Raw genomic sequence first — 16,586 nt, 5'->3', positions numbered from 1 at the left:
TATTATAAACTTACGAGAATACTTTATTACTTGAAAGAAGTAAATATACATTAATGAGCACATATATTTTTGAAAGAACTAAGTGTTTTTAGCTAAGAATAAACTAAAAAAGTTACACAGTGTAGCTTTAAAAACTGAAGCCGACGCGCATTGATCGCCCCCAGGTGGTTGGTCCCAGTATAGCCCCTCTGTGTATTCTAATGGACGCGAGACAAACTAAACAATCAAATTACACTTCATATAATTTTTTCCCAAAGTTGGTTTCTGTCATTTTAGGCAGTTTTTATCATGTTGATTTCATTTCAAGTGTTCGTTTTTTTAAATAAGTTTAGTTTTAGTATGTTATTTGATGCTATAAAAACGGGGGGTGTGACGTCATGATTGACAGCTGAGATTGACGGCTTCTCTGAGTGAAGTAGTCACTGTGGCACCAACTGAATTTTTTCGAGATTTCTCGTGGGGGTTGGCGCTTTAGCTTTAATTTCTACATTTCCATAACTGTTTATTTCATTCTGACATAATGAATTGTTCTGCATCTGCGAGAGTGTAGGCGGGCTTTTGATATCGCGGCTCTACCTCCTGCTCTCCACTGCGCAGACTCCGGTTCCGAGGTCACTACTGCACAGACTCAGTCCTAAATCTGCACAAGATTGTCAGCGCCATATACGGACCTCTGGAGACTTCACTTTTCTTCAGCGGAAGAGAATGAAGTCATGTCGTCCATATATTTTTTACGGTCTATGGTTGGAAGCAAACACCCATTCCCATAACTGAACTTCAGCTCTTGAGGCTTCCTCATTCCCTAGAGATTGTACAACACTGTAAAGACAGTAACGATTTTACCATATCAATCCAAGAGCCGAGTCCGATGATGGAACATAGGAAGAACTAGTTCTTTGACCCGAACCTCCATCGCAAGGACGACTTGAGCAGGATGTTTCTCAGTGATACGCTACTAAGTTTGACGTACATTATGAGATGTTGTAACAGTAATTCCTCACCATCAGCATTAACAAGAGTATGTCCATCAACAAACCGGTGTGTATATTTCTAATTTACTGCGGTGCAATGTATCAATAACAGGGCAAATGTTACAGCGCTTTAATAGTTTAAGGTAATAGTGGCCCACAGTAGCTTAGTATTTCAGTACGACAGAAATAACGTGAGTTAGCCGGAAACTTGCACTACATAAAACACAAAACAATGTATTTGAACACCCGGTAGAAAATATGTACATTAATAATTATTCATACTTACAGGTTGTGATTCTGAGGAGCAAGCTGGTCCAAATAAACTGAGTACTGACCAAGAGCAAGCGTTTTGCGAATTTGAGAAGCAGTCGTCAGGAAAATCCCACATTGAAGGGCGGGTCAAGTTGTTGGCGTGCAGACAACATACAACATAAGCGGGCATTATGCAAATTTCTTATCTAGTGACATAGAAATGTTATGTAGTGGGATTTGAAAAACAGACGACTTGTTTAGGCGGTTCAGAGTCGATTCTTTCTTTTGGGAGACAATACATTTATTTATCATGCTTTTGACTTTACAACTTTGCAGAACATGAAAGGGAATATTCGAAAAACCATAATGAGGTTTAATGAAATCTCTCAAAAAAGAAAAAATCGTTATATGTTTTTATCTTGATTGAAATTTAGCTGTGCACATCAGGACATTGGGTTTTGCTGTGATTTGGGGATTTGTCTCATTGCTCATTTTAATTAGTTTATTATTATTATGTTTTTTTAACTACAGGGATGTACACCTGAGGTTGTAGAGCCTGAAAAAGTTTTGGAGGCACAGGTAAAACCAAAACACTGCAGTTGTATTAATAGCTACTCCACAAAACAAATCTAGAAACCACCTTCCACCATCTAGAAACAAACAGGATCTAGTTGCATTAGAGTGGCATAGAGAGCAAACCAAGATACAACGTTAGCTGCATAGATGAAGGAAAGCATTGACAGCATGGTATATCCTCAAAAGTTGAAAAAAATATTAAAATCTATTTTCCGTTTTTTTCTAGTACATGCATTTGGCCTGTCAAGGCTCATGAAGTAATATTCCTTATTGTTGCTGTTTTTATTGCAAAACAATTGTGTTTTTTTCAAAGCCCAGTCTATAAAAAGCACAATGCCACTATTTTACAGTCAAAATCATTCAAGATTTCCATCCATACCATGGCCATTGGAACCCATGCAAACTAAATGCAAATAACCAGTGTTGTTGGAGAGTCTGAATGATCTCATTTAGTGTCTTGCCCATTTTTATCTGGCTTTTTTTTTGTGCCTAAATGCATGTGCAGTAACACCACCATATAACATAATTATTGAGTTCTGAAGGGTTTGCTGTGTTTTCTGCTGTATTGGAGCAACGATATGGTTTTGATGGTGCTTTGACAAGAGAAACCAACACAAAGCAAATATTTAACACTCTATTAGCCCCTTTAACCTTAAACAATAAATACAATATTTAAAATTTTTCTCATTTTAGTAATCAGGGAGGGGGTCATAATGCATTATTTGTATTTATCCTTCTACTAAGTGCATCTTTGCGACTGTTTGGTCAACATGTTCACTGGGAAGAGGATGGACCTTGAGGCAGCTGTATTGCCATGGCAATGCCCTACATTCCACACCATGTCATGTTCGGGTGTTTGTTTGCTTGTTTGGAGAACTTGTACAGGCCTTTTTTTCTGTTTAGATGAGTTATGATTTTCTTTTCTTTTTCATTTTATGAATGGAGCTGTGTGTATGAATGTTTTGTTCAATTTTTCTTAAAATTACTTCGTTGTTCTTTCTTATTTGAACGGACCATAGCATATTAGTTGTCCATATTAGTTACTGCTACAATGTTTTGAAATCTATATGCAGTTGTAGCATTTTAAAACTTTATTTTATGGATTTTTTTTTTAATCATCCATTTATCAGTTATCAGTCATAACACGAAATTATTAGCTTATTAATGTTAGCTAAAATGTTATCGGTGCATCCCTCTCAACTAAATTCTAATAATTAATAATTTTGATGTAACTACAGCTATTTGTTTATTTATTTATTAATCTTTTTATTTTAACATTTAATAAACATCGTATTATCATTATGTTATCACTTTAGGAAGTGTATTATAGTTATTTACTGGCAGTTTGTTCAAAATCGCAGTTTTCGGTGCTCCTCTTTCAGCCTTTGAACAGACATCATAATCGATTACAGATTCATCGATCCTGCTACCCATGCTTTAATTTCACCATGGAGAAGCCTATGGGTTCTTTACAAGAGCAAGCTTTGAAACGGAAAGAACGATTAAAAGCTCTACGAGACCGACAGCTTCAAGTGAGTTGTGTAATAAATGTTATTTTATTTAAGACGAGGTAAAAAAAAAAAAGGTGCGCTCACTGGCTAACTTGCTGTAACGTTAGTTAGCATGTTAGCAAAACAGTTAAGCATTTTACATTGTTTTATGAGCAACATAACATCAGCTGTCATCAAGAAGATTGAGTAATTTTTTTGTTTTTCCACCGTTTTTCCGTTTAATGCATTAATTTTTTTCCAAGTTTAGCTCTTAAATCATATTTGCATTTCCGCCTCAGTTGTTATTGTATTTTATCCTTGAATGGTCATTTAACAAATACAGTTTTTTTCCCAAGCAGTGTTTCAGACTTGACTGCATTACATGAATGTGTAACAAGTAGAATGCTGTACCTATTTTAGTTCAGTGGTTCATCTACATTCACTTACAATGTTTGTACAAAAGCTTGATAAGCTAACAGGTTTTAGGTTGATTTAAGCTTGTTTTCGCCAGTAGGATAAGTCATGCAAACCGAGCAGCTGTGCTGGTAAATTATAACAGAAATAATCAACACAATTAAATGGAATGAAGGCTTGTCTTCTCTATATACAATAACATAGGGGTGAATTCATGTTGTGTGAGACACTTTTTCCAAGTCATCTCAATGGCAAAAAGTGTCCCAATCACCCTCAATTCACTCCTTTAACTCGATCCAGTGCTTAATGTCACTGCATTTTTGCCTTAAATAAACAAGGAACAAGTCCATTATTATCAGTGGTAATCGACATGTCACAAATGTCGTTAGAGTTTAACAATGAACTTTGAATTACTTTTATCCCTTTTTTTTGTTTCCTTAAATGCATAGTCATGCTTTGTCTCTGATTCATTGTGCATCAGAGATTGCACGTGTTTATAAGAGTTTTTTTGTTGTTCACAACTAGTTTTTTTTTTTTTTTAACTACAGGGACAGGGACCTGAGGATGGAGAGCCTGCGAGCAAAAGAGCTCCGGAGGAGTCTGAGACAGAGGAAAGACACAGGTAAACGCACAGATATAAAGTCTGGTGTCACTTCTACCAAAGAATACCACAAAGAGCTGAACTAAAATCTCAGTTCCACCATTTAGAAACAAAAAGGACTTAGTTGAATAGACTGCCTGTTGTAAATGGACAATAAATAACAAAGCTGTACCCTGTTTACATGATCTTAAGAGTGGCTGCGAGGTAAAGGTCTCTCTTGCTCTGAGCTCTATTTCAGGCTCAAGCCAAGGCCTCGAGCTCTCTGCTTTTTTCCGTTGTTTACTTTGAGATTCACAGAACCCTTGTTCTCCCCTCCTGAGCTCAAGAGGTGTTTGGCATTAACCGTTTGCAAAGGTTCCTAAACACTCATCACCCAATGTCTGGACAATGTCTAGCTTAGTACATAGTTCACATGAAAAAAGACATTTATATCATTATTTACTCTCTCTCATGTCATTTCAAACCTGTATGAATTTCTTCTGTGGAACACAAAAGAAGGAATTTTGAAGAATGTTGGCACCCATACAGATTTGAATCCAATTGTATGAACTAAAACCACTGTAATTTGTAAAATAGCTTCTTATGTTCCAAAGAAGAAAATCATAGAGTTTTGGGGACAATGTTATTATGTAATTAACCTATATGACTTAATAGATCTACACTTTTGTAGGGTATAAGGCTTTTTTACTTTGTTTAGAGGAGGTTTTTGAAATGGAGCCGATATGGGAGAGAATGTTTTAAGGTGTGTCTCCTTAAACATGCGTTATTAAAATGGCAACACGGCTTGGAAACAATGAGGTGTAATTCACCACCCAGCACACTTTGTTTTATTGTGACACTTCCAATGCTGCAATTCCTGACAAATAATCTAATTCTCTTTACAAAAACAAACTGACAGTTTGTATTGTCTTTCAGATTTTTGTTCTGTTATAGAGGGAAATGCCAGTTTTTATGGTAAAAACTGAATGGAAAAGAATGAATGAAAACAAACTTTTCTACTTTAAAAAATAACTTTTATTCAGTAAGTACACATTCCATTTCTCGAAAGTGACAGTAAAGACAAAATATTTATATTTTAAAATATGTTCTGTTCTATTGAAGTGTAAATGATTAATAAAATCTTGAAAATAAATGTCTTAATTTCCACAAAAATAGTGTTTTCAACATTGATAATAATTATTAAATCGGCACATTAGAATGATTTCTGAAGACACTGAAGACTGGTGTAATGATGCTGAAAATTCAGCTTTGCCATCACAAGAATAAATGTCATTTTAAAATATATTTAAATAGAAAACAATTATTGGTAACACTTTACAGTAAGGTTCATTAGTTTACATTAGTTAACTACATTAGTTAACATGAACTAATAATGAACTGCACTGCAAATCTTTTTGTTAATGTTAATTCTAACATTTACTAATACATTATTAAAATCTTGTTAGCATTAGTTAATGCACTGTGAACTAACATGAACAAACCATGAACAGCTGGATTTGTATTAATGTTAACAAAGATTAACAAATGTACTGCTCATGGTTAGGTCATGTTAGTTAATACATTAACTAATGAAACCTTAGTGTAAAGTGTTACCCAATTATTTTGTATTGTAATAATATTTTACAATACCGGTATTACTGTTACTGTATTTTTGATCAAATATTTTTTTCAAAAAGCATAAGAGACTTCTTTCAGAAACAGTAAAAATCTTACTGACCCCAAACCTTTGAATGGTAGTGTACTTAACGCATGAAAGTGTTTGCTGAATAAGAGGAAACCACCTTTTGTTGGGCTTTTTGTTTAAGCTGTCAAAATTCTGAAGTAAGGCGAGTCAGATAATGAATACACCTCAGCCAGACAGTATTTTTGTTACAGCTTAAGCAGTTGGACAAATATCAAATGTCCAACTTGGCTTTTCCCAAGCAAAGTAGCAGCCCAGCTCACCACATCGCATTTATTTCTGTACTTTGTAAATGACTTTTGTCAGCAGCCAGGATTTAATGTTCCACTGCTGCCTATTTTAGAGTGTAGGAAGCCCAATGTTGGTCCCCTCGCTCTGAGAAACGAGAGACCTTCCACCAAACTGTCAAGGCCCTCAATTCAGCCCCGTCCCTCTGAGCGCTTAAAGAACACAAGAGCTTTTCCCTTGAGCATTAATCCCATATTTCTGTATGTGATTAAATTAGACAACAGGATACTGTTCTAGCAAATGCGTCCAAACCATTGGCCATGAGTTATTCAGGACGTCAAGATGTTCAAAATGCTCACTTAGGGTTGACAAATGGCTGTTGACATTCCAAAATTGCTGGATTGTTTGGCTGTTCTACTGTAGATGAGGAAAGCCAGTGGTCCTGTTTTGTTCCAGCAGGTGGTCAGGAAGTCTTTTCAGGAAAGCTGAGGACAGGGAGGCGTTCCCAGCTCTTTGTTTTAGTCTGTTGTTTTGAGTGTTTTTTCCAACGTGCTTCAAAACTCTTGTTTGGGGTCATAATATTTTGTGCAGCTTTCCAGGGCCTTGATAGGGTTTGGCTATGAAATTGAGTATTATTAAGGTAGCGGTCACAATGCTTTGTGTTGGATGACATGTTTCCGTTTCATTACACTTTATTTTGACAACCGTACACCCAAGACAATAGAAAAGGAGTGGTGACACTGCTGACTTTAAAAATCTGTTTGTTCCCTTCCCATCTAATTACATGCTTTGACTCTACTGAAATTTAATTTAGATCAAACGGTGATGATTGTGGGCGTGCTGTAGCCGGGAAAATTACTAATAAGTTGTGTAATTTTTGTATTAATTTTGGTTTCGAGAAAATGTTATACCATTTCAAGAAATGTTCATGTTTAACTTTCCTTTTCAAGTTTAATGATGTTTTCCTGATATTAAATCTTTTTTCCCCCAAAACTTTAAAGCATATTTTTCAAGGTGAAAATAATTGTAATCGTAAGTTTTTGGGGAGTTTTACAATTTGAACTAACCTTGCCTTGCCCTGAAAAGGTCACATTATCTTATCTTATCGACCTATTGACCTTGACACTGTCATAAAGGTCTTCAAGGGTCCTCTCTATGATATCTTTTTCTGACTGTTGGTTGCACCACATGACTTTGATTTGGAGGACAAACATTTTACAAAAGCAGTGAAACACTTTAAAATATTTTTTCCGAAGAAATATTAAAAGTTTACACCAGGTTATTAATTATTTAATGAGGCTCTTTTCCCTTCATTATAATATCAAGGCAGTTGTACCACCCTGACATATTTGACTTCATGTCCCCCCAAAAAATAAAGTGAACATCACATCATTCATTGACACTTGACTCAATACTGGCTCTCATTTAGATTGGATGGCTATGTTTCCATCCACCCGTTTTTAATGCAAATTTTGAGAGATTGCATTAAAAAAAACAATGGATGGAGACTCCAAGATTCTAGAAATGCACATAAAAAACATATGCGTTTCGTCTGTGTGCTCTGAGGCGCAAGTCATTTATGATGTGCAAAAAAAAATTGCACAATTTCAGCAACTTCCATTTTCTCAATACTAATATTTGCTCCAATTTCCAGGGATATGAGTATTTTGTTCGCTTGAAAACGGATGGAAACTGTTTGCTTTGCAAATGCTCTATGTGAAATTACAATTTTGTGCATAAGTTAAATCCACTACTTTGGATGGAAACAGCTAATAATGACATAAGAATGTTCAAGATTAAGAAGACATTTTAAAAATCAAGTTTAAAACATATTTCAAAAGTTATTAAGTAAATTATCTAGCTTCCTCCAGATCGCCTTCCGTATTCAACTTACGGAAAAACGTCTGACGACATTGCAGTTTGTCACAGACGTTAGTCACCCCCCCCCCCCCCCCCATTCTGGCAGAAGCTAGATATTTTACTTTATAAAATTTTAAATATGGATAGTTTTCATACACAAACGCATCGATTCGCTTCAGAAGGCCTTTATTAAGCCCCTGGAGCCGTGTGGAGCAGTTATATGATGGATAGATGCACTTTTATGAACTTAAAAAAACCACACAACCATTCACTGCCATTATAAAGCTTGGAAGCTTACATTTTTAATATAACTGATTATATTCGTCTGAAAAAAGAATGTCATAAACACCTAGGATGAGTAAATCATGGGCTAATTTTCATTTTTGGGTGAACTAACCCTTTAATGTTGGTTTTATGTGGTTTTGAAATTGTGGGTTTGTTTTTTGTTTTTTTCTTTTTATACCATTTTCAAGATAAGTTTCAGTTTAATGACTCTGAAAAATGTCACATGGTGTAACCAAATAAAAAAAATATATGCGAGTGTGAGTGTACACCTAAATGTTTTTAAAAATCTTTTAAATAATTATTTATTTTACAAATATCATGAATAATTAAATTCACAAGGCGGTAATGAATGTGGGCCTGCTGTAGCCCCTTTTCTGAGAACAAAATGGGCACACATCTCAAGAGACCGAGTGAGCAATTTGATGAAAATGAATTCTCAGTCTCTTATAGGACAGTTTGAAACAAAATTTCATGTTCTGTTGATCACGCTTTGAAAAAGAACCCTCTATGCTTCCCTGGAGATCCAGCAGCACATTTTGCAACGATGTTAATAGACCTGCCGTCTGAGTGATGGCATAATTGGGCTTGTTTCAACCCCTGTCAGCTGTGGTCCCTAGATACGGTCAGGTGCTACATGCTAATTAGCTAGTTCTACAAAGATGAAGAGAGGCTTTGTACACATGGTGAGTGAATGTACTCTGTGGATGCCGCCACAGGCTGGATTCAGCAGTCAATTTGCACCATCTGCCTACTGTCCAAACTAAATGTTTATCTGCACTGCCACCTGCTGGTTTATGGGGGTTTCCTGTGATTGCCTTTTGTAATGTCTTCTTGAATATTAATAATAGGTTATAATGGAGCCAGTGACAAAACACTTGTTCATAACTGAGTAAATTGCATAGTTTTGCACTTATGTTTGAAGAGAGCTGAAGCTGAGGAATTACACACCGGAGGACGAGGAGCTGAAGGAGAGACAGGTGCCCAAAGCAAAACCTGCATCAGGTGAGAACACGACTTTAAATTATATTTTCAAATGTTTATACCTGCAAATTAAGCTGACCTTTCAGTAATTGTCATGCTGGGTGATAATGTTACAGCAGGTGATCAGGTGTTGAGTTACAGGTTTGTCTTAAAGGTGTTGTTTCATATTCCTGTAGTGGAGGACAAGGTCAAGGACCAACTCGAAGCTGCAAACCCAGAGCCTGTGATTGAGGAAGTGGTGAGTGTATTTTCCATCAAGTCTTCAAACTTCAAACACGATGCGATATGAGCAGCATCAGTGTTTCCTGAATGAATACACTACTCGTCAAAAGTGTGGAATAAGATGTTTCTTTTCTCTTGACTTGTGTTCTCAGGATCTGGCCAATCTTGCCCCCAGAAAACCCGACTGGTACAAACCTTCAATTTATATTTTTAAAACACAATCATACAACATATTCACTGTGATTTTTGATTTTAGTTTAATTGTCATTCATTTAATGCTGTTAATAAAAAAAAAAAAATCTGTTTTGTGTTTGTAATAGGGATCTAAAGAGGGACGTTGCCAAGAAGCTTGAGAAGCTAGAGAGGCGAACACAGAAAGCCATTGCTGAACTTATACGTGAGTATGACTGATGTGGCGTTCACACCGGACGCGATTCGCGCGAATAATTCGCGCTAATCGCGCGAAGGTGGACGCGTGTACATTTTGAGTTTACTCGCGCGAATCGCGCGTGAAATTCGCGCGAATCGCGTGTGACATTCACTGCACAACAGATGCGAATTCGCGTCATGGGCGGGGCTTCCGCCAGCAGCTCGTCTCGTTGAGAAATGGCTGACATGGGCTGTGTTTACATGTCTTTTTTTTTGTTCATATCTACTGTTAATGTGTGACAAAACGTAGTTTTAAGACTTTTTCAGTCGATAATGTAGTTGTTTAAAGCTCAAATCTGTGGTTTATTTACATAAACAGTGCCTATTTGAACATTTTATCTGCCGTTGTCGGAGCTGTGAGCTCCAGTGGACAGCGCGCTCAGCGCACGTGAAAGCCGGCGAGGGCAACCTTTCCTCGGCCAGTCCTTCTGCCGTCTCCCGCTGGCTCTGATGTCTCTGTGGTGTGTCTCGAGCTATAATTCGTCTTGTAACGGCCGATCTTTGGTCTCATGGATCTATAATTTGTTCCCTGGCAAATCGTTTAGGCTGAGGGCAAAGATAAGTTTCATTACTTTATATTTTTAGGCTATAACTGTACGTTGCAGTTGTAACGTTAGCCTACTAGCACTGACTTTGAATGTTTGACTGCATTGTTGCTTTGTTTCATGTATAGCTTGTTATACATTACTGATACTTTTGTATTATTGATCATACATAAACTTGCATTTAACAAAAAGAGACTGGGTTGTGTTTCATGTAATTTAATGTTATCACAGTGATAATCATATTGTCTGAACCAGATATCAATATACAGATTTTCTCTTCATTGTTGTCACTACTAGAGCAAGCTCCTGATTGGTTAACGCGGCGCGAAATATCCGCCAAAGTTCAGATTTTTCAACTTGAGCGTTTCGCGCGATTCACGCGATTCGCGCGAATCGCGCGTTCAAAACGCTCAAGTCGCGTCCTTCTCGCCGCCTCAATCGCGCGAATCGCGCGAATCTCGCCGCCTCATTCGCGCGAATCGCGCCGCAGAATGCCATTTCGCGTCTCTGCATTGACTTAACATGTAAATCACTCGCGCGAATCGCGCGAATCGCGTCCGGTGTGAACGCACCATGAGACAGGAACAGTTTTTTCAGTGTCCCTATTATGCAATTCTAAAGACTTTGTTTAGGAGGCCTCCAACAATAGTTTATTGTAGCATCCAAGGTCAAAAAACACTTCAAACCCTTCCTTTCCGAGAGCCTGTTGTAATTGGTGTACTACTTAAAATGCGTGTTATACCAGCTCTGGAGGTTTCCTCAGCACTTGTATACTCAGTGATGCAAACAGTATCAATGGCGTTATTTATATTTTCGCACCATTGAAAACAGTGTCTTGACATGTCGACAACACAAACCAAACTCTTCCAGGCCTACAACTACAGTGCTTGAGGGCAGGTCAAAGATGTTGTTTGCGACCAGCCAATGAAGACCGAGGGCTGGCATTATCCAAATTTGATATTCGAAACTTTTCAGACCTTTTTACATTCGCAAATGGCTATTTTACACACTACATGAAAGGTTATATCCAAAAAAGGATAATAGGGTACTTTAAGGCAATATTAGATTAGATTAGATTAGATTCAACTTTATTGTCATTACACAAGTACAAGTACAAGGCAACGAAATGCAGTTTAGGTCTAACCAGAAGTGCAATAGCAGCAAGTGCAGGATATACAATGGATGCGTAAGTGCAGGACATGGATATGTACTGAATATGTATAAATATGTATAAATAGAGAGACGTTATTACTATAAACAGAACTGAATTTACAGGTGAATATGTACAGTGAATAAATATACAGATGGCTATTACTATAAACAGAATTTACAGGTGAATATGTACTATGAATACAATATACAGATGACTATTACTATAAACAGAATTTTACAGATAGAGGTATACAATAATATGCTAGGCTAATATGAGGAATAGCAGTGGATTAGGGTAGTGCAATAAATTATGGACAGAGCTATCCGGAAATAAAAAAGTGTAAAGTGCAGTGGAAAGTGGTTGCATATTACAGTTAGAAGTACAGTGCAAAATGCAAATGTAAACATTGGTACTATAAATACAGTCGGCAGTGCAAATGAGCATAATCCAGTTAAGATATGGCAGTGCAAGATGCATATGTAAACAGTTGTTACTGTGATAAACAGTTGGTAGTGCAAATAACAAAGTGAAGGAAGATGTGAGGTAGGAGAGTTATCAGTTTATGAGGGAAGTGGATCAACGGGGGTTTGAGTTCAATAAAGAGACAGCTCTGGGGAAAAAACTGTTCTTTAGTCTGCTGGTCCTGGTCCGGTGGATCCTGAAACGCCTGCCGGAGGGCAGGAGAGAAAACAGTCTGTGGGCTGGGTGAGAGGAGTCCTTGAGGATGCTGCGAGCTCGATGCAGACAGCGTTTCCTCTGGATGTGTTCGATGGCAGGCAGTGGAGTCCCTGTGATGCGCTGGGCAGTTTTCACCACCCGCTGCAGTGCCTTGCGCTCCGCAACAGAGCAGCTCCCATACCATACTGCCACACAGTTGGTCAGGATGCTTTCTATTGCACAGCGGTAGAAGTTCACCAGGATAGCCGAGGAGAGCTGATTCTTCCTCAGTGTCCTCAGGAAGAAGAGGCGCTGGTGAGCCTTCTTGACCAGGCTGGAGGTGTTGGTCGTCCACGACATGTCCGCCGAGATGTGGATCCCCAGGAACTTGAAACTGGAGACACGTTCAACAGCCATTCCATTGATGTGGATGGTGTCGTGTGGGCCTCTTGACTCCTTTCTGAAGTCCACGATGAGCTCCTTCGTTTTGGTGGTGTTGAGGAGCAGGTTATTATCAGCGCACCATGTGGCCAGGTGCTGGATCTCCTCCCTATAGGCAGTCTCATCGTTGTTGCTGATGAGACCAATCACCGTAGTGTCGTCCGCAAACTTGACGATGGAATTAGATCCATACACAGGCTTGCAGTCGGCGGTGAAGAGGGAGTAGAGAAACGGACTTAGCACACAGCCCTGTGGTACACCAGTGTTGAGTGTGATGGATGTGGAGCAGGTGAATCCTGAACGAACATTCTGGGGTCTGTCAGTTAGGAAGTCCAAAATCCAGTTACACATTGAAGTGTTGATGCCCAGGTCTCCAAGTTTGGCTATTAACTTGGATGGGATGACAGTGTTGAATGCTGAGCTGAAGTCAACAAACAGCATGCGTGCATACGTGTTCTTATGGTCCAGATGGGTGAGCACAGAGTGCAGTGCCATGGAAACGGCATCCTCTGTGCTCCTATTGCTGCGGTAGGCAAACTGGTGTGAGTCCAATGTGGATGGTATAGAGTCTTTTAGGTGTTCCAGGACCAGCCGCTCAAAGCACTTCATGACGATGGGTGTGAGTGCTACAGGGCGGTAGTCATTAGGGCACCTCGGGTTAGAGTGTTTCGGCACTGGCACAATGGAAGTGCGTTTAAAGCATGTCGGTACAGCTGCTTGGGCAAGAGACCGGTTGAAAATGTCTGTAAAAACCCCAGCGAGCTGCTCCGCACATGCCCTGAGCACACGTCCAGGGATGTTGTCTGGTCCAGCAGCCTTGTGTGCGCTGATCCGGCTCAGTGCCTTGCAGACATCTGTGGAGGAGAGTGTGATTGGTGGGTGGTCAGCTGAGGGTTTGAGCTTGGTGGCAGTTTCTCTGTTGTCTCTTTCAAAACGAGCATAAAAGTAATTTAGCTCGTTCAGGAAGTTGACATCAGTGGCTGCGGGGGTGGAGTGGGTGGGTTTGTAGTCACTGATGGCCTGGATGCCCTGCCACATGCGTCGAGGGTCTGAGTTGGAAAAGTGACCCTCTATCTTTAGCTTGTAGCAGTGCTTGGCCTTTTTGATGCCCCTCTTCAGGTTAGCTCTGGATGTACTGTAGGCTTGTGCATCACCTGATCTGAAGGCAGTATTGCGTGACTTCAGCAGGAGTCGAACTTCCCTGTTCATCCAAGGCTTCTGATTAGGGTATGTGGTGATCTGTTTCTGGGTTGTAACACTGTCGATGGTGGTATTGATATGATCCAATACAGAGGAAGTGAATGAGTCAATGTCCGTGTGAGCGCCACTGGTGGCTTGAGAAGCAAACATACTCCAGTCTGTGTTTAGAAACCTTTCCTGGAGTGTGGAGTCTGCCCCCGCAGGCCACACCTTGATGGTCTTTACTGATGGCTTCACACGGTTGATGAGGGGTGAATATTTGGGTGATAGAAACAAAGAGAGGTGGTCTGACTGTCCCAGGTGGGGGAGGGGTGTCGCAACGTAAGCGCCAGCCATGTTTGTGTAAACATGGTCTAAGGTTTTGTTTCCTCTGGTGTGGCAGGAAACATGCTGGTGAAACTTGGGTAGCACTGACTTTAGGTTTGAATGATTAAAGTCACCTGCAACAATAAACGCAGCTTCCGGGTGATCAGTCTGTTGTTTACTGATGGCTGCGTGAAGTTCTTTCATAGCAAGCTTGGCATCAGCATCCGGGGGAATATAGGCTGCAGTGATAATAGTGGAGGTGAACTCCCGCGGTAGATAAAACGGTCTACATTTAACCATGAGAAACTCCAGGTTAGCTGAACAATGACTCCCAACAATAGCAGAGTTTGTGCACCAAGCTTTGTTAATATAAATGCACAATCCACCCCCTCTGCTCTTCCCGGAGCCATCTAATGTTCTATCCGCCCGGAGTGTGTGGCGTCCCGCTAGCTCAATAGCGGTGTCCGGTATTCCGCTGTTTAACCAGGTTTCAGTGAAGATTAGGACGTTACAGTTCAAAAGTTTTTTACTGTGTGTAATGCTGAGTCGAATCTCCTCCATTTTGTTCACTAGCGATCGTACATTGGCAAGGAAAATGCTGGGTAAAGAGAGCCGGTAAGGAGTTAGCCTTAGCTTAGCTCTTAGACCTCCACGCTTACCCCGCCTTTGTTTACGATCACAGCGCCGCCTTCTAGCACTTCCGCCCGGCTGGGCAGAGCGCATCGCCTCGGGCGTCCTAGCGATCTCAGGAAGGAGTTGAAGATTGTCCATAAAACTGTCGGAAATTCGCAAACCAATATCCAAAAGCTCACAATGGGTGTACGATGTAAAAGCACAACTGTTCTGTACGAACAGACCCGAGATGAACAAGAAAAATACCGCAAAATTGCAGAATCTGGAGAGACGCTGAGCCTCGCGATCTACTCGCGCCGCCATCTTGGTCGATGTATTATATAAAGTGGAGACAGATTATTATAATTCTATTAAAACAATTGTGAAAATTCTGTACGAATTTCAGAGCTATTATGATAATTACACAGAGGAACGATATCGTTGAATGTCGAACTGTTTTTTTCCAGCTGATAAATGATAAAAAAAAACCTTGACTTTAAAGAGCTTGAGGGTTTGAAGTGATAGATGACATACCTGAAGCACTTCTAATAAAATAAAATAAAAATGTAGCATGAACACTAGCCATCTCTACATCATTTCTTTTATCAGTTGCAAAGCTTTTTTATAATAAGCTCCGCCAGGGCTTTATGTAAGGCTAATTGCTGTGAGGATTTAAAAGCCCTGGAGATTTGATGTCTCTTAATGACGTCATGTATGGATTTCCTGTCTCTATAAGTCTATGCTCCTCTGGCACAGACTAGACCTAACATTACTACAACACTCTAGTTTTGTCTCTCAAACCCACAATGAAAATAAAGTCTGTATTATCTAGAAAACAAATATTTTGTGGATCGCCAATCAGAGCTAGAGCGCGCACGTGTTTTTGAAGCATGTAGTCATACCTCATGTTCATAGCTTGTTTATGTCTGGGCATGTGTGATTCCACAGGGGAACGGCTCAAGGGCAGCGAGGAAGAGCTGGCAGGAGCGGTCGGAGCAGTTGGCATGGAAGAGGGAGACTCCGATTGAATGACAGTCCCACACATCAGATTTTCTAGAACTTTACGGCCCACTTTCCATTACATGGCAATGTTTAAAATGCATTTCTTATGCTGAGCTCAGCATGAGTTTACACACAACCATATCAGGTGATTACAAGCGTGAGTGTTTGTGTGAGAGAATGATATGGACAGAATGAGATGCATGTGTTTTGTGGAGTACACAATGAACATCAAATCCTTCTCTTTGTTTTTACCATTTTTTTGTTGTTGTTTATTAGTAAACAATTCTTTCTTTTCTAAATTGACTGTCTCTTTCCTGTGTGGGCTTTATGATAAAGCATTGTCCAATGTCAGTAGACTTTATTTAAAACAGAACCTGAATGCTGAATTTTCAGGTATTTCTCCATCTCATTAATATACATTAAATGGGAGGTTCCAAAATCAGACTCATTACAGAGGAGAATACAAAATGCCACAATTCAAGAGAACGTTACAACTAAAAGTGCAGTACTTTATTAACTTAAAGATATATGACTTGGGTACTTGAGCTAATTTCTTAATGTCTCAAATACCCCCCCCCCCCCCCCCCCCCCAGAATTATTCTGCCAATTTTCGCAAACACACTGATAGACTTACTGTACACGTTTTTGGTTAAAAGACAAGTTGTATGGACAGCACAAGT

General features: G+C 39.4%; 1 protein-coding gene across 2 annotated transcripts; it reads left to right on the top strand.

Annotated features, from left to right (window-relative positions):
* Positions 1-2,579: 2,579 nt before the first annotated feature.
* On the top strand, positions 2,580-16,516 carry ccdc12 (coiled-coil domain containing 12). Of its 2 annotated transcripts, none has more exons than XM_079837566.1 (7): positions 2,580-3,331; positions 4,252-4,325; positions 9,281-9,360; positions 9,516-9,577; positions 9,714-9,748; positions 9,882-9,958; positions 15,853-16,516. In XM_079837566.1, exons 1-7 carry the CDS (start codon positions 3,248-3,250, stop codon positions 15,930-15,932), a joined length of 492 nt encoding a protein of 163 aa, XP_079693692.1. In that variant the 5' UTR covers positions 2,580-3,247; the 3' UTR covers positions 15,933-16,516. The 2 variants fall into 2 exon arrangements, with proteins under 2 accessions (XP_079693692.1, XP_079693693.1); XM_079837567.1 differs by lacking the exon at positions 15,853-16,516 and adding an exon at positions 11,114-12,204 and having other exon boundaries at positions 3,210-3,331; positions 9,882-9,973.
* The last annotated feature ends 70 nt before the right edge of the window (positions 16,517-16,586 follow it).

This window comes from Gobio gobio (assembly GCF_949357685.1).
Source record: "Gobio gobio genome assembly, chromosome: 15".
NCBI lineage: Eukaryota > Metazoa > Chordata > Actinopteri > Cypriniformes > Gobionidae > Gobio > Gobio gobio.
The sequence above is the reverse complement of the archived record's forward strand: the minus strand, read 5'-3'. Positions and strand labels throughout refer to the sequence as shown.